Here is a 22145-nt window from a genome sequence, read left to right on the forward strand (position 1 = left end):
AGGTACCATGGAGGTGGCCTGGTCTTTTGATATCACGAGGTTGGTGGACATTGAGTTACAAGGGGGTGGGTGGCCAAACCCTGGGTGCACTGCTGGAGTGAACAACGAATCCCTGAGGCTGATTGAGTCAGCAGACTTGGGGGTAGTCCAGAATGAACAGGTGGCAGAAGAGGAGTTGTACTAAGGAGGAAGGAAGTCTGAATTGCTGTGCCCTATCCCACTTGTACCCACATGATGAACTTGGGACTGTTTAGTAAAAATTTGAATGTTGCAAAGAACCTGGTGTCCCATGCATTGTGTGCGGCGACTCCTGAGGACAGAAGCCTGGAGGGGGAGCAGACCTACTGCCTATGAGTGAGTGTAATGCACCCCACACCCTACAGCACACTAGGGCAGGAACAACCATTGTTTGTAAAGTGCCAGAGCACAACTGGACAGCAGCTCAGTCGCGACTACCGCTCTCGGACACTTTACAGACAGAGCAGCACAGAAGAGGAAGAACTGCTCTGATGTGGTGCAGCTGAATCACCGGCAGGGTCACTCAGTGGCCGCTCTGAGCTGGCGCCGGACAGAACAGGCAAGTAATTAGCAACTATCTGCCTGTAAGTTTTTTGGCTCATACTTAAAAAAATTTTTTAGTCCTGGATAACCCCTTTTCCTACTATCTAAGGCTAAGTGCCCAGGATGCAGAAATGCTGCATATTTTTTCCGCTTCTCCCTGGCAGGAAAAATGCATGCGGATTGTACATGCGTTTTTCCTGCCAGGTAGAAGCGTTTGTGAAGCGTTCTTCACATGCATTTCCGCATGCGGGTTATCAAGTGATTTTAGCATCACTTGGAAAGTGCTTGACAACTTGGTCACACTATATAAATCCATGCAACCGGCAAACGGCATATATAGTGTGACCGAAAGAATGGTAAAAAATAAATATTATACTTATCTTCTGATGGCCCCCGGTCTCCTTCTCCGATGCGTCCGGTCTGCCCGGTGTCTCGCGGTTGTGTAAAAGGACCTGCCATGACGTCATTTAGTCATGTGTCAGGGCATGCGGTCGCGTGACCTGTCACATGACTAAATGACATCATGGCAGGTCTTTTCACACCATTGCGAACCGCCCAACACACCGGCGCATCGCTGAGGAGACCGGGGGCCATCAGAAGATAAGTATAATATTTATTTTTTATTTTAAATTATTTTTTTTTTACAGGTACTAGGGTACCCGGGTCTGGATGACAGTCTCCTCTTCTCCAGACCCGGGTACCATCCGCATATTGAATCGCTTCATATCCGCGTGTGCACACATAGTGATGCGGATATCTAGCTTTTCAATGCAAGTCAATGGCGGCGATTACGCTGCGTGTCCGCAAAATTAATGGACATTCTGCGTATTTTTCCGCAATGATAATCCGCAGCGGAAATTTCCGCAGCATGTGCACAGCACATGAGGATTATCATTGGGGAACATGGGGCACGGATTACCAAGCCTTTTTTTAAAGCGTTTTCGCTGCAGAAATTCTGCGGCAAAAACGCTTGAAAAACGCACAGTGGGCACGCGGACTAAAGGGTATGGGCATTTTTAGTATGAGTTACCAGTAGGGGGCATGACCACTTAAAGTGCCTAGGGCAGCATGAATGCCAGATACGGCCCTGAGCACAGCCCTAATAAAGTCATTAGAGCTGCAGATAAAGGGGGCTCGATCACAGCTCTGGAGAGTGGGTTGTATGAACATGGTTAATAATACGAATATACTGTGGTGTGAAAAAGTGTTTGCCCTCATTTCTTATTCTTTTGCACGCTTGTCACAGATAAATGTAAACACAAAATGCAGTTTTTAAATGAAGGTCTTTATTATTGAATATCTGCTTCTTACACATTCCCGCTGTGCATTAGACCCTATGATGTGTATGAGAAGCCGGTTACTGGTGATTTATTATGTCATGAAGAAGAACTGAACACAAATACCAGGTAGAAACGCAGAGATGTTTTGCTCCTATCTGTTTTTTAATGTTTCTATGATTTTAATTTGATTTGTTCAATAAAAGTTTTTGGTTTTATTCACACTGGAAAACAAGTGCTGGATTATCAGTAACTTTCTTTGTCCCGTCCATTCCTTCCCAACTGTGATTTTTCATCCAAGCATTGAGAGATGAGCTGAAAGCAGACAATGTTTTCTATAGAGGAATGGCAGACATGGGTGTTGTCTACATAGAAAGCCTCTCCTAAATCCCATGGACAAAAAAGCCGCCCTACAATCTGCCAGGACACATGCGGAAACATATGAAGACTCCTGGGACTTTATACTCTGGAGTGATGAGACCAAAGTAAATGTTTTTGGAACTGATGGCTTCAAAACTGTATAACATTGAAGAGGTGAGGAATACAATGAGAATGCATGGTGTCTACAGTGAGACCTGGTGGTGGCCGTGTCCTTATGTGCGGCTGCATGAGCGCTGCTGGTGTCGGGGAGCTACAGGTCATTGATGGTATCATAAATTCACATACAGTGGGGAAATAAGTATTTGATACACGGCCGATTTAGCACGCTTTCCCACCTACAGAGAATGGAGAGGTCGGTAATTTTTATTGTAGGTCACTTCACCCGTGAGAGACAGAATCTAAGAATAAAAACCAGAAAAATCACATTCTATGATTTTTAAATAATTCAATTGCATGAAATAAGTATTCGATCACAAACCAACCAGTAAAGAAATTCTGCCTCTCACAGACCTGTTAGTTTTTCTTTAAGAACCCTCCTACTCTGCACTCATTACCTGTATTAATTGCACCTGCTTGAACTCATTACCTGTATAAAAGACACCTGTCCACACACTCAACCTCTCCACCATGGCCAAGACCAAAGAGCTGTCAAAGGACGCCAGGCACAAAATTGTAGACCTGCACAAGGCTGGGATGGGCTACAAGACAATAGGCAAGGAGATGGTGGGAAGGCAACAACTGTTGGCCCAATTATTAGAAAATGGAAGAAAAACAAGATGACTGTAAATCTTCCTCGGACTGGGGCTCCATGCAAGATCTCGCCTCGTGGGGTAAAGATGATTATGAGAAAGTTCAGGAAACAGCCCAGAACTACATGGGAGGACCTGGTCAATGACCTAAAGAGAGTTGGGACCACATCTCAAACATTACCATTAGTAACACACTACGCCGTCATGGATTAAAATTCTGCAGGGCACACAAGGTCCCCCTGCTCATACCAGCACATGTACAGACCCATTTGAAGTTCGCCAATGACCATCTGGATGATGCAAAGTAGGCATGGGAGAAGGTCATGTGGTCAGATGAGACCAAAATTAAACTTTTTGGTATCAACTCCACTAGTCATGTTTGGAGGAACAAGAAGGATGAGTACAACCCCAAGAACACCGTTCCAACTGTCAAGCATGGTGGGGAAAACCTCATACTTTGGGGGTGCTTTTCTGCAAAGGGGATAAACGACTGCACCATATTGAAGGATGGGGTCATGTATTGCGAGATTTTGGCCAAACAACCTCCTTCCCTCAGTAAGAGCATTGAAGATGGGTCATGGCTGGGACTTTCAGCATGAGGATGACCCGAAACACACAGCCAGGGCAACTAAGGAGTGACTCTCTAAGAAGCATTTCAAGATCCTGGAGTGGCCTAGCCAGCCTCCAGTCCTGAATCCAATAGAAAATCTTTGGAGGGAGCTGAAACTCAATGTTGCCCAGCGACAGCCCCAAAACCTGAAAGATCTGGAGAAGATCTGTATGGAGGAGTGGGCCAAAATCCCTGCTGCAGTGTGTGCAAACCTGGTCAAGAACTACAGGAAATATCTGACCTCTGTGATTGCAAACAAAGGTTTCTGGACCAAATATTAAGTTCTGTTTTTCTATTGTATCAAATACTTATTTCATGCAATAAAATGCAAATTAATTATGTAAAAATCATACAAATGTGATTTTCTGGATTTTTTTTTTTAAGATTCTGTCTCTTACAGGTGAAGTGTACAGACCTCTATTACAGACCTCTCCATTCTTTGTAGGTGGGAAAACTGGCAAAATCGGCAGTGTATCAAAAATTCTTATTTTTTTCCACTGTATGTTCTGCTCTATAGTGAAAGAAGATGCTGCCATCACTCCATGCCTTTGGTAGACCTGCACTTCCCCAACATGACAATGATCCAACACACACATCTAAGGCCACTGTTACATTTCTGAAGAACAGGGTGACAGTGATTCAGTGGCCAAGTGTCTCCTGAACTCAACCCAACCAAACACCTATGGGGGATTCTGAAGAGACAAGTGGTCATCACTCCATCCAGCATCCAGGCTCTAAGAGCTCGTTATTGAAGAAAGGGAAGAAAGAAAGATGTAGTATTGTCACTAACTTGTTTATTCCATACCTAGAAGACTTGGGAGTTGTCCTTAAAAATCATGGAGGCCATACAAAATACTAGATGAAGTGGGGTGTACTCATTTTTCTTGAGCACTGTTTATTAAAATTTATAACAAGATTTGATTTATATTTAATCAATACACATAACTCTCCAAAGAAAACCCCAAACCTACGGGAGACCTACGGGAGGGCAACACTTCATCAAATATTAATATACAGGGTGGTCCAAAAGTAGGTGGCCAGAAAATAATAACATTTGTTTTGATTTATATATAAAATTATATTTACTAACACAAGCATAACATTGACAATTACATTTTATTCTGAACAATAATACAAAAGCCCTGAAATGTTATCAGCGCAGGGGCTCAAACTGTTTTCCATTACAATTTGCACAGCTTTGAAGTCGCCTCTTTCGCTTCGACAAACTTTTTTGCACAAGTCTCTTTGGGTAATAATTTCTTGAAATGCATCTCTTATGGAATTTTTAAAATCACTGACACTTTTTTGGTTTTCGACTATAAACTTTGTCCTCGAGTACTCCCCAAAAGAAAAAATCCATTGGGGTCAAGTCTGGTGAACGTGCCGGCCAATCAAGTGGGCCTCTTCGGCCAATCCATTTATTAGGAACTGTTTCATGGAGATACTCGCGGACTACTCTTGAATAATGTGGAGGGGCCCCATCTTGTTGGAAATAAAGCTCATGTGAATTAGGCTGTTGCTGTAACTGGGGAACAACTTGATTCATTAGAATTTCGAGATACTTATCTCCTGTGACTGTTCCATCAAAAAATATTGGTCCTAAAACACCAAAACTTGAAATACCCCAAACATTGACACCAGGCTCATTGAGTTGTTGCTCGAATGTTAAATGCATGTTCTCATTATACCAGTAAATACAATTATGTCTGTTAATATGGCCGGAGAATGGGAAAGAAGCTTCATCACTCCACGTAATGTTATCGAAAATTACTGGATTTTGTTTGATAAATCTCCCCCTTCATAACCTTATTACACTTTCTGTCCACCTACTTTTGGACCACCCTGTATAATGACGCTCCCAGAGAGGCTGAGCGAAACGCTCGTCGGGGTTGGAGGGACGCAGGACTTTACTTGTGGATGCCATTCTAGGTAAAAATGTATTTCTTCAAACTTTTATTTATATCGTCTTTATAGGGATTCACCCAAGGCACTAATAATTCTAAACTGCACTTAGTTATCATCTTGATTCACATGCATACAGTACACGGGTACTATGGATATTAACATTGTGTAGGTTTCATTATAATTGTTGCCTATTTAACGTATTGTTCTGCACCTCTCTTTAGCATGAGCCACCTCATTTTAAATGGTTTGATATGTTTTTAATATGAATAATATATATTTTTTATCTACCTTTTTTGTACACTTCCTCCGTGGTCATTATGTATCAAGATTTGATTTATGTATAAACGTGTGATGCTGAGTCTCTACTCACGGACAAGCTGTAAGACAGGGTAGTCAGAAGGTCCAAGGTCAGATACTAAAAGGACTTGTGGTACAGGGGGACAAGATAAAAGGCGTGGTCAGGTAACAGTCCAGGGGGTCAAATACCAGGAGGGTACATCACGACTAAGGAGTAAGAAGAATGGATAGTCAGAGGCCAAAGTACGGGGTCAGGTACCTGCAGTCAGAGAGCGACAAGAGCAAAAGGGATAATCCACATGAATAGTCATGACAAATCCTAGGTCCTGCAACAAGATCAGAGAAAGACACAAAGCTAAGCACACGCCAAACTAAACTAAGCTTCAGCTGACACTGAACTGCTCACAGCGAGGACTGGAGGAATCTGGGGAAACACCCGCAGGCTAGACCAGATTCAGAAGCAGGGCTGTCGATCAAAATGCTGACAGCCCAGCACGTCTCAGGATCAGGTTGGATAACTGGACGGTCACTCACAAATTTGACAGTACAGCACCCTCCAGATCCCATTAGGTGGCTGAGCCATCACTCACAGCATCCCTAGGCCACAATAAAGATGAAACAGTGACAAAACGATTTCCCACATTCTGAATGTGAATACATCTTTTCTCTGTACGACTTCTCTGTACGACTTCTCTCGTGTCTAACAAGATTTGTTTTATTTACAAAAGATTTCCCACACAGTGAACATGAATACGGCTTCTCCCCAGTGTGATTTCTCTCATGTGAAGACCTGATTTATGTATAAAAGATTTCCCAAATTCTGGACATGAAAACGGCTTCTCTCCTGTATGACTTCTCCCGTGTCTCATAAGACTTGATTTATCCGTAAAGCATCTCTCACAGACTGAGCATGAATACGGCTTCTCTTGTGTCTCACAAGACTTGATTGATCTTTAAAGCATTTCCCACATTCTGAACATGAATACGGCTTCTCTCCTGTGTGAGTTCTCTGATGTTTATTAAGTTGTGTTGTTTCTGTAAAGCTTTTTCCACACTGTAAACATGAAAACGGTTTTTCCCTTGTGTGAATTCTTAGATGTTTCACAAGATTTGATTGATCGCTAAAAAATTTCCCACATTCTGAACATGAATATGGAGTCTCTCCTGTATGAATTCTCTGATGTTTAGTAAAACTTGATTTATCTGTGAAGGCCTTCCCACATTCCGAACAAGAAAACGGCTTTTCTCCTGTGTGAATTCTCTCATGTTTAACAAAGTTTGATTTATCTGTAAAGCATTTCCCACATTCTGAACATAAATATGGAGTCTCACCTGTGTGCATTTTCTGATGTCTAATAAGACTCCTGTAACCTTTGAAGAACTTCCCACATTCTGAACATGAATATGGCTTCTCTCCTGTGTGACTTCTCTGATGTTTAATAAGACTCCCTTTATCTGTGAAAGACTTCCCACATTCCGAACATGGAAATGGCTTCTCTCCTGTGTGAATTCTCTGATGTATAACAAATTTTGTTTTATCTCTAAAGCATTTCCCACATTCTGAACAGCAGTATGGGTTTTCTCCTTTGCGTTTTCTTTTGGTTACAAAAACTGAGCTTTTAGTAAGTTGCTTGTCACACTGAAATCTTGTATCCACTGTGTCACCTGGAGTTGTGGTAACAATGTGAGATTGCTCAGGAGAGGGTTCCTCATGATCAGGAGGATTATAAGAAAGTGAAGTGCTGTGAAGTCCAGGAGGTGCAGGAAGGGTGATGAGGTTTCCTCCATTAGAGTGCTTCCTGATATCTTCTTTTTTACAATTTAGTGATAAACCGTTATTCTCACAAGGATTTCCTAGAAGGATGAAAGATAGATTAGAAGTGATTTTTTTCAACAACACAAAAGGGATTTCTAAATGTATTTTATGGAGCTCACAATGAAGACCCTTGTCAGTGAAAGTACCGGTAATAAGGAAGACAACTACATGCCATAACATTAACACAATGACGGGTAAAGTGAATAACACTTATAAACTGGTGACATTGGCACAAGTCAGGGGTGGCAGAGATTAGACAGCAATGCACCACCAATGCCATGTCACTCTGCTTCCTATCATGCCTTTAGTGTAGAAAAGTGTCCACACGACTCAAAATAGAGTTGTAACCCCTTCACTCCCCAAACCTGTTTTCACCATCATGACCGCGCCAATTTTTACAATTCTGATCACTGTCACTTTATGAGGTAATAACTCTGGAGCTTCAACGGATCCCGCTGATTCTGAGATTGCTTTTTCGTGACATATTGTACTTCATGATAGTTGACTATCATACATCACAGAACTAACAAAGTCACTTCATGATAGTTGTAAAATTTCTTCTATATGACGTGTGTTAATTTATGAAAAAAAATGGAAATTTGGCAAAAAATTTTAAACTTTTGAAATTTTCAAATATTTAATTTTTATGCCCTTAAATCAGAGAGATATGTCACACAAAATAGTTAATAAATAACATTTCCCACAAGTCTACTTTACATCAGTGAATTTTTTAAACAATTTTTTTTTTGTTAGGAAGTTAGAAGGGTTAAAAGTTGACCAACGGTCTCTCATTATTGCAACACAATTTACAAAGCCATTTTTTTTTTAGGGACCACATCACACATGACTTTGAGGGGTCTTTAGGACAGAAAAATAACCAAAAATGACACTATTCTAAAAACTGCACCCCTCAAGGTGCTCAAAACCACATTCAAGAAGTTTATTAACCCTTCAGGTGCACCATAGGAACTGAAGCAATGTGGAAGGAAAAAATGAACATGATTTTTTTTTACCTCTAGACCCAATTTTTTTTTATTTTTACAAAGGTAACAGGAGAAAATGGACCCCAAAAATTTGTACCCCGTATGTACATATGTGGGGGAAAACTACTGTTTGAGAAATGCTTTGTACCTGTCAGTGCTGCACCCACACAAGCCCCTTAAACCATGCTCTGCGCATGGTCTAGGGGGCTTGCCGTAGCCTGATGACCCGGATGTGTCACCGTGGCAATGATTGAAGAGGAGAGGGTGCCCCCTCCTTCTCCCTGCCTTCTAAATGCTGCGATTGACATCAATCCCAGCATTAAGGGGGTTAAACTTCCGGAAGCGTCGCGGGCACTGCTCCTGGCAGTGAGAGTCGGGTGTCAGCTGTGATGGTACCTGAACACCCCTGCATTGGTCAGGAAGGGGTTAAGGATATAAAAATGAAAATTGTGATTTTTTTTTTTCCCCCCAAATTTTTTTTTGACAAAATTGTGACATTTTTACAAATAAACGTAAAAAAATATTGACCTAAATTTACCACTAACATGAAGTACAATGTCACTAAAAAAAAGAAACAAACAATCTCGGAATCACTGGGATCCACTTGAGCTCCAGAGTTATTACCTCATAAAGTGACGCTGGTCAGAATTGTAACTATTGGCCCGGTCAGGAAGGTGCAAAAGAAGATTTTGGGATCTTACCATAAAATTTTTCTCTGAGTCTTCATTGGGGTGGGACACGATCATGGGTGTATGCTGCTGCCACTGGGAGGCTGACACTAGGCAATAAAAAAAAGTTAGCTCCTTCTAAGTAGTATACACCCACCGACCGGAGCCAAACCGATCAGTTAGTGTGAAAGCAGTAGGATAAGCAACCTGAAAAAGAACACAGACTGGCCAAGCGGAAGCATTTAGAGAAGGGAAGGTGCTGTGTCCCTCAATGAAGGCACCGAGAAAGAGATTTTACGGTGAGAACCCAAAATCTTCTTTTCTCTATCGCTTCATTGGGGGACACCGGAAACCATGGGACGTCTCAAAGTAGGACCCCAAGAGTGGAAAACAAACAAGGACTAGTCAAAGGCACAGGCAGAGGTGAGAAAATTTCAGGCCACTGTAATATGCAAAACATTTCAGCCCGGGCCCAAAACGCCAAGGAGGCGGAAGGAAGTGAGCATTCTGTAGAACCGGGAAGGTAAAAACAGATAACTGAGAAACAGCTTATAGAGCTGCTAACAGAGGCTTGATGATGAATGCTGCAGGAGGCCCTCGGTTCAGATGAAGAGAGCAGTCAAAAAAGCTATGGAGGTCTGTCCCATGTAAATATGCATCCAGAATATTAGAGCGGATCCAGACTCAAAGACAAATATGATGACTCTCCAAAACGCAAAGGGGGTATCTGAGCGTCTGAGGAAACTGTTCTCGACAGATGGAGCGCTGAAACGCACTCCGACCAGATACAATATATCCAAAAGATCGATAAAGAGGACAAGAAGGTGGAGAACGGAGCGAGGATGACTAAAAAAGGAAATGAAGAAAGAACACTGTAGAGTGTTCAACACCAGATGCGGACCCCACGCAAGGCACACGGGAGACCGATAGAGAGTTAGTAAGTGTGCGGCGCACCCCACAGGAAAACTCGAACAAATGAAACAGAAAACTGGTTTTCCTGGAGGGAGGAACAAACTAGACTAAAGATCCGACAATAAGGGAGGGGAGAAGAAGGGGAGAATAAGAGAGTTTCCCTACTTAGTAATCACGCCATGATCAGAGGAACCGGAGCTTGGATGCTGCGTTTCACGAGCCGTGAAACTGGAATAGTCAAATCGAAATAGCAAAGATGATGGATATGGAAAACAGATATACAAGTTTCCAAGAGGAGACTGTAAGAAAGTAGACTACCTCCACGCTAGAAAAAGGCAGGAGGAAGGGGGAGGATTTGAGTGGAGGCTACTGCGAAAGAGTCGCTGAGCCGTGGAATCTGGGAGTGGACTGAAAAATCTCGTAGAGCACCCTGGATCTCTTTGGGACGATGTAGGGTATGCTCCGCCATAAACGACTATGGACAAGAACACAGGTATATAAGGAAAATTTCAGCCTACCATGCATATGCCATAAGGGTCCACTGGTGCACGGAAATCCTGGGTAGCAAATCCAGGGATGAGAAGCGGTAGGAAGTAGAATAGAAAAACTCCAGCACCTTCTCCGTATCCATCACAAGAGATGTAAAGTTAAAACGTCCATTTTATTAGTTCCATTAAAAAAAGCGCCATATGTAAGGCAGACCTTACGCGTTTCGAACCAAACTGGGGTTCTTAATCATAGGTTACAGCATAGACGTCTGGCTCTAATGTGTTCACCTAGTGGTAGGCTTTTAATAGTATGTGCTGGATGACGGCTGTTTGCCATCAACGTCGCATTGCCATTGGTTGGTTTTCTGTACAGACATGTGTGGATGCGGTTATTGCTGCTGTCTCCAGTTCAATATACATCCAAAAAGGCGGTCTCATTGTGACAGATGTTAATGGTAAATTGTAAATTAAATGTATTGTCATTTAAAAACTGTAGAAACGTGGATAGCATGTAAAGTGCCTCATCATCAGGGGTATGCCAGATCATGATGACATCGTCTATGTATCTGCCGTACCACCTGATGTAAGGCAAAAAAGGATTGTCGAGAGTGTGAATATGAAATAATTCCCACCAAGCTACATATAAATTAGCTAATGATGGGGAAAAAGATGCACCCATGGGGCAACCGCAGAAAAAATATCTCCATTGAAGTATGGACAAGAACAGTCTGATGAAACAAAAAGGAGAATTGTCAGATGTGACAACCCTTCTGTCGAAGGCCTTTCGCAGGTTAGGAAGTCGGTAGAACGTAGTTTACTGTGGACGAATCAGCAGACATTGATCAGTCCATGACCGGATGCCTTCGCCAAGGTTGACCAGGATAGCGTTACACCATGGAAGGAAAGAGAATCCTGGGTTCCACCATGGAATGAGAAGAGAGTATACCTACCATTCTGGGTTCCAGATGACGGAGGAGAATAGGCTTAATTAGCCTGCGGGCGGATCCTGAGCTGTGTGACTCTGGACTAAAGTTCCTAGCTGAGAAAAAAAGGAGACGTCAGTCATCATGAACTTTCTTGGTTCTTTTGCGAAGAATGAGAGTAGAAAACCCGCCAGTAGGCCAAGACTAAGAGTATGCTCAGATGAGAGAAAAAAAAAAACACAACACAGATGGAAAGTCAGAGTGATTGAGAAGGAAGGAGAGTAGACAACCCTTCTGGAAAGGAGGGCTGTGCATGCGGATTGAGACCGCATGTTCCATAAACCAGAGACTGTGTTGAAACAAGGGGAGATTATGACCTGTTAAAGGTTGAGCCCGAGTGAAAGTGTGCTCCAAGAAAAATGCGAAGAATCTCACGAATGTAGAAAAAGAGGAGCCCTGGACTAAAAGTGTGATCCTTGTAAGGACACTGAGAAGAGGCTAAGCCTATGGTAACTCCTAGGGCTGGCAGAGATTCTAGGAGTCTCCGCAGTCCAGCACAGATGCACTGAAACCAGTTCAAGCGTACTGGGCGGTGGAAGGCAGTAGGTTCTATAGAATTAGCTGTCTTGGAGGATACATCAGTACCTAAGCCGTAGATCTAAAATGGAAAGATAGGTACTATCCTACACTGAACTGGGAGATAATTAGATGGGAAAACCCTGAGTGGCTGGAGTAAGCCATGCAAAACCTGGGAAGGAGATCTACCAACTCCTTGGACAGTTGACCATGGAGAAGCCTGAACCTAGAACCCAAGTGCTGAAGATCAGAAGTATGAAACTAAGGGGCAGAAACTGCCCGAATGGCGAAAAAAATTACATTGATGAAAACTATTTGATATGACGAGCGGTCTGGCCTATAGAAAATAATAATAATATAATCTTTATTTTTATATAGCGCTAACATATTCCGCAGCGCTTTACATACATTATCGTCGGTGTCCCCATCGGGGCTCACAATCTACATTCCCTATCAGTATGTCTTTGGAGTGTGGGAGGAAACCGGAGAACCATGAGGAAACCCACGCAAACATGGGGAGAACATACAAACTCCTTGCAGATGTTGTCCTTGGTGGGATTTGAACCCAGGACCCCAGCGCTGCAAGGCTGCAGTGCTAACTACTGCGCCACTGTGCCGACATATAAAAACAAGTACCGATTCCCTGCGGCTTCTTAGGTAACTTTTGTCCAACCCGGACCGTTTTAGAAATGAAGGGGGCAAGGATCCTCGCATGTGGGACCGCTTATCTTGCCATGAGCTGCAACACGACAAATGATCACAGTGAGGATCGGGAACGGTTAGCCGGTGTAAGAACAACACAAACAATGACTAATTTCTTTAGCGAGGTCCAACCATTCGAGTGTGTGGGGACCCCGGGAGGACACCTGGCGCCGGCAACTAGGGATGTCTGGAGTAGGCGCAACTGAGACGGCGGAGGCCGGCTCACCGACATAACCAGCTGGGCACGAGTGGATTCGTTCACATAACGTACGGGAATCAAATCCCAGGGCTAAATAGGCTCCTGTACTTATGGCTTCATAAGTACCGACAAATAGACAAGGAGCTCAGGTGGTGAGATCGTTAAGGGCCACTTGGATCGCCCTGCGATCAGACATCAGAATCATGGTAGATTTAGGATCTGACTCAGTAGAAAATGGACAGAACACTAACCATGCTGCTGCTATTAGTAATGTGGATCATATATGGTGGATCTAACTCACTGGATAGTGGTCACTGCACGTGGACAGCACTGTAGACAGTAATGCGGTTTACAATAGATGGAGGTTGTGATCTCCTGGATAGATGGCTGTAGATCCGAAGAATTGGATGGTGAGCAAGGCACCTGGGACGCAACTGCAATCAGGGTGAGTTGCGTGGCAGGAAGTAGGTCTGACTCGCTGGATCGCGGACACAGCACTTGGATCGCTACTGCAACCGGTCATCTGGTGCATGATAGATGTGTGTCTGACCTACCGGATAGCGGATCAGGCACTTACATTGCTGCTGTGATTGGTCATGTGGTACATGGTGCGTCTGACTCACTATATGGTGGGCAGAACATCGTGAACGCTGGTGCAATCGACCATGAGGCATGTTTTGGAAGGTGCGTCTGACTTACTGGATATTGAACAGGAACATGGACCACTGCTGTAATCAACCGCGAGGTACGTGGTAGAAGGAGCGTCAGACTCACCTGACCGAACTCTAGTACAGCTGCTGCAGTCGACCACAAGGCACGTCTGATTCACTAAATAGTGGACAGAAAAAAAATGTAGGCGGCTGCTGCTATCGACCATAAGGTACATGGTAGGCGGTGCATCTGACTCCCCGGATAGGGGACAGAACACTAGTACCGCTGCTGCAATCAGCTCTCCCTGTGACTGACTCGCTGTGGATAGAATCCGGGAGAAAAGGGCATAGGAAAGAGCACTTTAGTGCAGCGGTAAAGGTCTGGATACCTGACAGCATTACAGAGAAAAGCAGTCTCTGACGTCCAGCTATGTTGTGCACCGCGCCGCATAGTCTGTCCTGAAGCATGTCCTGTCCTACCACATCTCCTGAGGACAGGTCAGCCGGGGCTTAGAGATCAGAGGCATACTGCTGGTGAGCATGGAGCCGGCCCAAACACTGCCATAGGGTAGGCCTGGATGCAGCTCACCTCTCTTCATAATGCAGTGTAATGCCGGCATCTGGAGAGGAAAGATGGCGATGAGGGCAGAAAAGAGTGCGCAGAGTTCCCGCGCGTCAGAAAAAAAAGGTGCGCTGCTGTCTCAGATATAAAGGGAGCAAGGCGCGCTGTGATTGGATGAGGATGGTGGGCGGAGAGTGCAGGAGAGACCAAGTGACTGATTGGCTTGGATGACAGGGGGCGTGTCCCGGCTGCGCAACTGATTGGTTGGCATGGCGGGGGCGTTGACCGGCCCCAGGAGAAGGCCCAGAGCTGAGCCAGGGACTAAGTTTAGGAACCAAGCCGCTGGGAGACTACCAGTCTGGCGAGAGGAGGGGGGGAGGGTGCGGCTGGACTAAAAGTCTAGCAAAAAACGCCCCCAATGAGCTGCGCATGACCCAGAGATGGAGACACACATTGGAGAGAGAGGGGACCTGTGGGAGAAAAATTACCTGAAGCGGATTCCTCAGATGTCCTATCATGGAAAGGCCGTGGTCGACGTCCCGACCTCTGTAGCCGGATGGAAGGAGGTTTATACCGCCTGACACCGTTGCCTCTGCAAGCCAAGCGGGCAAGAGGGGCGGGCTAGGACCGTTCTCCAGATCACCTGAACACATCTCGTGTGTTAGGGGTTAGGGTCCTGCCGGACAGACAGACGAGTATGCTGGGTGTCAGTCCTCGCCGTACTCTCTGTCTCTACGTGGGATAACAGAATGACTTTTCACACTGTTTCCCTCCAAAAAGTTAAGAAAAAATCCTTCTGAAAAAGAAAAGATAAAAAATTAGTAAAAAAAACACCGAAAACCGAGGTAGATCTGGGTCTAGTGAAAGACCATGTCTGCCTCCTACTGACACTAAGCTAAACTGGTCTGGCTCCGGTCGGTGGCTGTATACTACTGAGGAGAAGCTAACATTTTTATTGGCTAGTGTCAGCCCCCTAGAGGCGGCGGCAGCAACATACACCCATGGTTTCCTGTGACCCCCCAATGAAGCGATAGAGAAATTAACTCGGTCACTGAGGGGTTAGGTTTGTATTTCTCTTCTTATTCTAAGGCCGCGTTCACACTGGCTTATAACTCGGACGAGGGCAATGTGATAAAAAGATCTGATTGCACTCAGACCAATGTTATAGGAGGCAGCGCAGATCTGCGGATTTATTCTCAGCTGTATACGGCGTGCAGCGATTTCACTCCGAAATCTGATGGGTGCGAGAAAAAACTGATGCCGTGGGAGCATCAGCAGAACATCCCATGGGGATCCCCTGAGGGAGTCGGACGATGAAACGTGCGTAGGGGACGAGGGACCTCGCATTGCACCGGTGACAATATTGAGGTTTTGCTACAGTATGTTATCACTATATATCATTTGATTATCATTATTAGCACTTACCTAATGATTAACATGTGGGTGAACATTCGTATTTCAGTACACCCAATAGTAGCAGTATATCTGATGTAAACATACACCTCAGGTCAGATGCAACCAAGAGTCCCTCGCAGTATGGAGGTGCTTTTTATCATTTGTATGTTTGTATGTGTATTTAAAGATAATAAAAATGTTGTGTTTGCTGAATCAGTTTGGTCTCTGGTCATATTTTAGATTATACATAGACCAAACTACATGATATGAATGGTTATATTTTGTCAGCAACTCTATTAGTCTGTAGGACGAGTATGGTTATCTGATTATAATCACAGCTCTGTCAACTGTCAATGGTCGTGTAAAGGAGCTGAGCAAAAAAACTGATTGGATACGGACAGCACGTGGGCGGCACACCGACAGCACGTGGGCGGCACACCGACAGCACCTGGGCGGCACACGGATCAATGTAACTCGATTGGACTGATCAGATGAGTAGTTTTTTTTCATGGACCTAATCTTCATTTAAAAGGCAGGTTCCCAAATCTTATAATAAAGTTCACAAAAATGTTTTTTTGTTTTTAATTTTGACAGCATAACACATTTTTAAATCTGGCCTGTTTTCCACATATTACCACTTTAAAAAACTCCCCTCAAGGCGCTATTTACCCACCAGTTGCCATTGGAGCAGATATGTGGTGAAGAGCTGCATGTTATATACCGGGGGTGGTGGCTACGAGGCCAGATGTTATACGCGGGGGGGTTATATGAGGCCAGATATATCGCAGCTGTTTGTAGACAAGAGCTCCTAATCCCTTTTATGATGAAGCAATTCTCCACCCGGCACAGAGGACTAAACATCTGTCATGTACTGTCACCTACCTGGTGGCCTCCGAATGAGACCGGTGTTCTGGTCCTCCTACATCCAAGATGGCCTCCATAGTGGCAGAGGGACTACAGCAGTATGTCTGACCCACACCTCCATAGCATGGCACTTACTGACTTACCATAGGGGTTTTCATGCCACCGGGGGGCCGGCCTGGATGAGGAGGGACCAGAACGCCGGTCTCAGTGTAGGAGGCAGTGGGAGGCAAACAGAGGCGACAGGTAGGACGACTCTACATGTGACATGTGTCGTCACTCGTCAGCACCAGGCAGAGGCTGCTACATCACCGAGATCCATAGGACGGGGAGATTCATAACCTGGAGCACAAGCTCAGTCATTTATATGGCAGCAGGGACTTGTGTAAGAAAGATATGGACGTAAAGGATGAAAAGAATATTAAAGAAGGTAAAGGAAAACTAATACGTGCTTCCTAAATCATTAAGAAGAGGTGTGAAGGCGGCCCCGGTATTCATCGGTGCACAGCCGGACTCTACAGGAGCAGCCGCGCCATCACCGGATGCTTCTGCTGTGATGTGGACGGCGGATAAAGCTTCACTGCACCGGAGACTCCACACGATATCACACACCGGTCATCATCATCATCATCATCATCATCACACGCCGGTCATCATCATCATCATCATCATCATCATACACCGGTCATCATCATCATCACACGCCGGTCATCATCACCATCATTACACGCCGGTCATCATCATCATCATCACATGCCGGTCATCATCATCATCATCATCACACACCGGTCATCATCACCATCATCACACGCCGGTCATCATCATCATCATCACATGCCGGTCATCATCATCATCACACGCCGGTCATCATCATCATCACACACCGGTCATCATCATCATCACACGCCGGTCATTATTATACACTGGACATTATTACACACCTGTGGAAACATCTACCGGAATCTCCTCCTTCCCGTCACTCACACACGGCTGATCCCCCCTCGTCATCGCTTCTTCTTCTGTCTCGTCCTTCACTTTATTCTTAGTCGGATCTTCCTCCTGATATATCAGATGTAACAATCAGCACAATACAAGAAACCACCAAAATCTGTGACATCTATGACCTCGATCAGAAATGTCCCCCCATATACAGATCCGGTACAGGGCTCAGCACCATCTACCTGATGATCCTCCGGGATGTTGTGATTCTCCTGTGGACAGTCCTGGGAATACAGAGGACGGGGACATCTCTCTGGTGGATTTCCCCACCTGGATCCACCTGTAGGAAACACATAGTGACAGAATAGATGGTGTCATGTGATGATGAGATGATGGGAGTAGTAGTAGGTGACCACAGAACAGACATGACGGTCTCCCCTCCTCACCCTGCTGATCGGCCCATGGATCCTTCATCTCTTCTGCTTCATCGATAACCTCAACCTTAATATCAATCAGATCTTTACCCTAAAAAGAACAATGTAAGATGAGCTCAGGTCCCATCACTTCATGGTCAGATGTTGTGGGGACTTCAGTGTCGTCTACCTGATGACTCTCCGGGATGTTGTGATTCTCCTCTGGACAGTCCTGGGGATACAGAGGACGTGGACATCTCTCTGGTGGATTTCTCCTCCTGGATCCATCTGTGGAGACACACAGTGACGGAATAGATTGTGTCATGTGATGAGATGATGGGAGTAGTAGTAGATGACCACAGAACAGACATGACAGTCTCCCTCCTCACCCTGCTGATCGGCCCATATTGCGGTCGCCTCTTGTGCTCCATGTATAACCTCAACCTTAATATCAATCAGATCTTCACCCTAAAAAGAACAATGTAAGATGAGCTCAGGTCCCATCACTTCATGGTCAGATGTTGTGGGGACTTCAGCGCCGTCTACCTGATGATCCTCCGGGATGTTGTGATTCTCCTCTGGACAGTCCTGGGGATACAGAGGATGGGGACATCTCTCTGGTGGATTTCTCCTCCTGGATCCATCTGTGGGAGACACAACCTCATTGGACTGAACCTGTCTTACATGTCTCTCAACACCATTAACTATGTTTTTTTTTTTTTTTTCCTTTAACAGGGCCCAAGAAACATTGTTGTGGTCTTCACCACCAGTAGTGATGAGCTGCAAATGTCTTGTAGGTTGCCAGCATATCGTAGTCTGTGGCCCAGTCAGATAAAGAACCTATAATGAGGACATTTAGTGCTCCACACGTCCTTTTCTCCAGGTATGGAAACCAGTGAAGTGACAAAGTTCCACATTTACATACCCCACAAATTTCCTTTCAGCAATTCCTCCCCTAAGATGCAGTTAAGATACGTTATAAAAAAAAATACATATTTCAACGATTATTGATTTTCTGTAAGGCCATGACGGCACCGCGAGAGTTGGCCTCCCTCCTAGACAGGAACCTCTGAGAGCTCTTCCTGACATATGACATACTGTTTCGTCACATGTCAGGTCCCATTCTATGATGCGGCTCAGGAACTGAGCCCGCATCTTTCCCGGAGGTAAGTGCTCACCCCCATACCAGCATGCACTGCTTTTCCACAGCGCCATTCTATAGTTTTCATCTTTACTCATGTAAATTGGTGTTACTGATGAAGGTCTGTTTATCAGACTGAACGTCTATATATTTTGGATTGCTTGCACCAATAAAAGAATTTCATCTGCATTATATCCGAGAGCAAAGTTTTCTCTTCACCAATAACGGCCCATTGACGCCTCCGAAACGTGATTGTGGGGCACTACTGTGCTGCCATGAAAGCCTGTCGTGTTCGCACTCTAATGAAAGCCAACCAGTTGGCATTCAGGGAAGACCATGATTTTTCATACACACAGCAATACCGCGGTATTTTGTGTATAGTACAAGCGATTGGACGATCACAGCTTCTTGTACCCTAAGGGGACTACAATATACTGCAAACATTTGAAAAAATGTTTTTAAAAATGTGGAAAAAATTAAACAAAATATAAAAGTTTGAATCACATCTCTTTTCCCCCATCAAATGTTAGGCTATGGGTTGAACTAGATGGACTTAGTCTTCCTTCAACCTTAAAAAACTATGTTACTAAATGTAAAAAAAATATATAAAAATACACATGTGGTATCGCTAGGTATGCAAAACTCCAATCTATAGAATGTAAAATTAACCCAGTCGGTAAACTCTGTAAAAAAGGGTAAAAATTTAGATTTGTGGTTGCTGCAATACTGCACGAAATGCAATAAAACGAGATCAAAACATGGCATCTACACCAAAAGGATATCAATAAAAACGGTAACTCAGGGCGCAAAAAGCAAGCCCTCACTCAACTCCATTGACCAAAAATTTAAACTCTTAAGGGTCTCAAGAAAAAAAAATAAATTTCAGCACTCAAATAATAAAAAAACACAACCATGAATGTTTGGTAACACAATACTTGCACTGACCTAGAGAATCATACTGCCTGGTCACTTTTACCATATAATGACCGCTGTAAAAACCAAACCCAAAAAATAATAGTGGAATTGGGCTTTTTTCGAAATGTCACTGCACTTGGAAATTTTTGCTGCTTTCTTTTACATCATGATAAAATGGATGGCGTCATTCAAAAGTACAACTCGTTCCACAAAAAAAACAAGCCCTCATATGACTATAGCAAAGGAAAAATAACAAAGTTATGGCTCTTAGAAGAAGGAAAGTTTCGTATATAACAAAAGCGCAAAAAAATAAAATCACTTTGGAGAGAAGGAGATTGTGATACAGAAACACCTCAATTCTTAAGGTTTGTAATTATTTTTGGTTATTAGTTCCCTCAGATGAGAAATGCTTGATAATCTTCTGCCGAGATTTATGAAGCCATTGTCCTTCACCATAATTTTGGTATTGGAGGAGGAAATCATGACCTTCACCTCCTACAGCTCCAATGTCCCATTTTCTCTTTATCCTGTATTCATTGGTTTATATCTGGAGGATAATTTATGGAATCTCTTCTTCCTGTCTGCTGCTTTTTCAAGATTTTGATCAAGAACACAACTGAAGTCTACCTTTCCTTCAAAAGGAATAGCACAGAGCTTGGTTATAGAAATAGTGTCAGCTTACCAGTATTTTAGGTCATTTGAATCTTCTTGCCGATTTGGAGAGGGCTGTTGTCCGAGCCGTCATACGCACTTGTTCCACAGACATCCACAAGGAATCCAACAGCTAGGTTACGTATAAGGATACAAAGTAGCAGTTTTTCTCTTGAAGTTCTTTACTCCAACAAATTTTCAAGCTGATTTATCCAGCTGAAGGGCGATCTTGTGACAGTTTTGGGAGCTATATTAGGCTTTAAACATACGGTGGATGCTGCCTATGTTCTACAGGTCAAACCATCAGTCTTGCTATGTACAGGTTAATGATGGTGTGAAGAATCTTCAATAATAAAAAAAAGTCATCTTTACCACTTGAACATCAAGTTTTTCATCCTGTATTTCCGTTTGTTCATTACCCCTTCCCGACCCGTGTCACACCGTTTGTGACATGGAAAACAGTTCCTTCCCGACCCATGTCACAGCGTCTGTGACATGGAGGGAAAGAGCCCCTGCAGCGCCTGCGAGCGGGGTCGCTCAGGTTTCACAGTTGCTACTGCAACTGGACATCCTGAAGTCGACCCCCCGGGGGGTGGATTAACCCCCCCGTGCCTGGGACCCTTCCAATTGGCTGTTTCATTTTCACTTTTAATGAAACTGCCAATCGGTATGAATTAAATATTTCACCAATGAAAATTGGTGTAATATTTAAATCTGGGCATGGCCTGATGCTTACAGCATCAGCCATTGGCTGGGGGGAGTGTCACCTCTGCCCCCCCCCTCCCCCCAGATCTGATTGGGGGGCTAGCGTCACATGGATACTAGCTCCAATCAGATGTGGAGGGAGTTTTTAATGATGCCGGCCGTTGTGGACCCTCTGCTGCTGCCCCCTGTGGACCCTCTGCTGCTGCCCCCCCCGTGGACCCTCTGCAGCTGCCCCCCCCGTGGACCCTCTGCAGCTGCCCCCCCGTGGACCCTCTGCTGCTGAGCTCGTGGATCGCTTCTGCCGCCGCTGATCGCCTGCTGCCGCCGCTGATCTGCATCAGGTAGTATTGCCCCCGCTCCCCCCCGACCGCAACTCCACTCCACCCTGCCCCCCCCCTCCACTTTCATACCTGCACCCCGACCTCCGCCTCTGCTCCCTCTCCCACGTCTTCATCCACCGGCTGCTGCTCTCCTTCTGACAGCCGGTGGACTGTGATCACAGCAGCAGCAGGCTCAGTGTAAATGCCCTGCTCCTGTGATCAAGCCCACCATCCCCCAGTCCCAGTGATATCACCCCCCATCTCCCAATAATCACCCCTCCCCCCAGTGTTCACCCCCCCTGTCCCCAGTGTTCACCCCCCCAGTGTTCACCCCCCCTGTCCCCAGTGTTCACCCCCCCGTCCCCAGTGTTCACCCCCCCTGTCCCCAGTGTTCACCCCCCCGTCCCCAGTGTTCACCCCCCCCGTCCCCAGTGTTCACCCCCCCTGTCCCCAGTGTTCACCCCCCCCTGTCCCCAGTGTTCACCCCCACCTGTCTCCAGTGTTCACTCCCCATCCCCAGTGTGCACCCCCCCATCCCAGTGATCA

The 22145-nt window shown here is 44.9% G+C and overlaps 1 protein-coding gene across 1 annotated transcript in view; it reads right to left on the reverse strand.

Moving 5' to 3' along the window:
• Positions 1-1875: 1875 nt before the first annotated feature.
• Positions 1876-22145, reverse strand: part of LOC141272712 (uncharacterized) — a 43303-nt gene continuing 23033 nt past the window's right edge. The window contains exons 5-11 of the mRNA XM_073683711.1: positions 18414-18511; positions 18257-18335; positions 18058-18155; positions 17901-17979; positions 17697-17794; positions 17457-17574; positions 1876-7634 (exon numbers count right to left, since the gene is read on the reverse strand). Coding sequence (XP_073539812.1) covers positions 6646-7634; positions 17457-17574; positions 17697-17794; positions 17901-17979; positions 18058-18155; positions 18257-18335; positions 18414-18511 — 1559 coding nt within the window. The 3' untranslated portion in view covers positions 1876-6645. The remainder of the gene's footprint in view (positions 7635-17456; positions 17575-17696; positions 17795-17900; positions 17980-18057; positions 18156-18256; positions 18336-18413; positions 18512-22145) is intronic.

The sequence above is a fragment of the Phyllobates terribilis genome, unplaced genomic scaffold, assembly GCF_046119375.1.
Source record: "Phyllobates terribilis strain yellow unplaced genomic scaffold, ASM4611937v1 Scaffold_1__5_contigs__length_1240528914, whole genome shotgun sequence".
Classification (NCBI taxonomy): Eukaryota; Metazoa; Chordata; class Amphibia; order Anura; family Dendrobatidae; genus Phyllobates; species Phyllobates terribilis.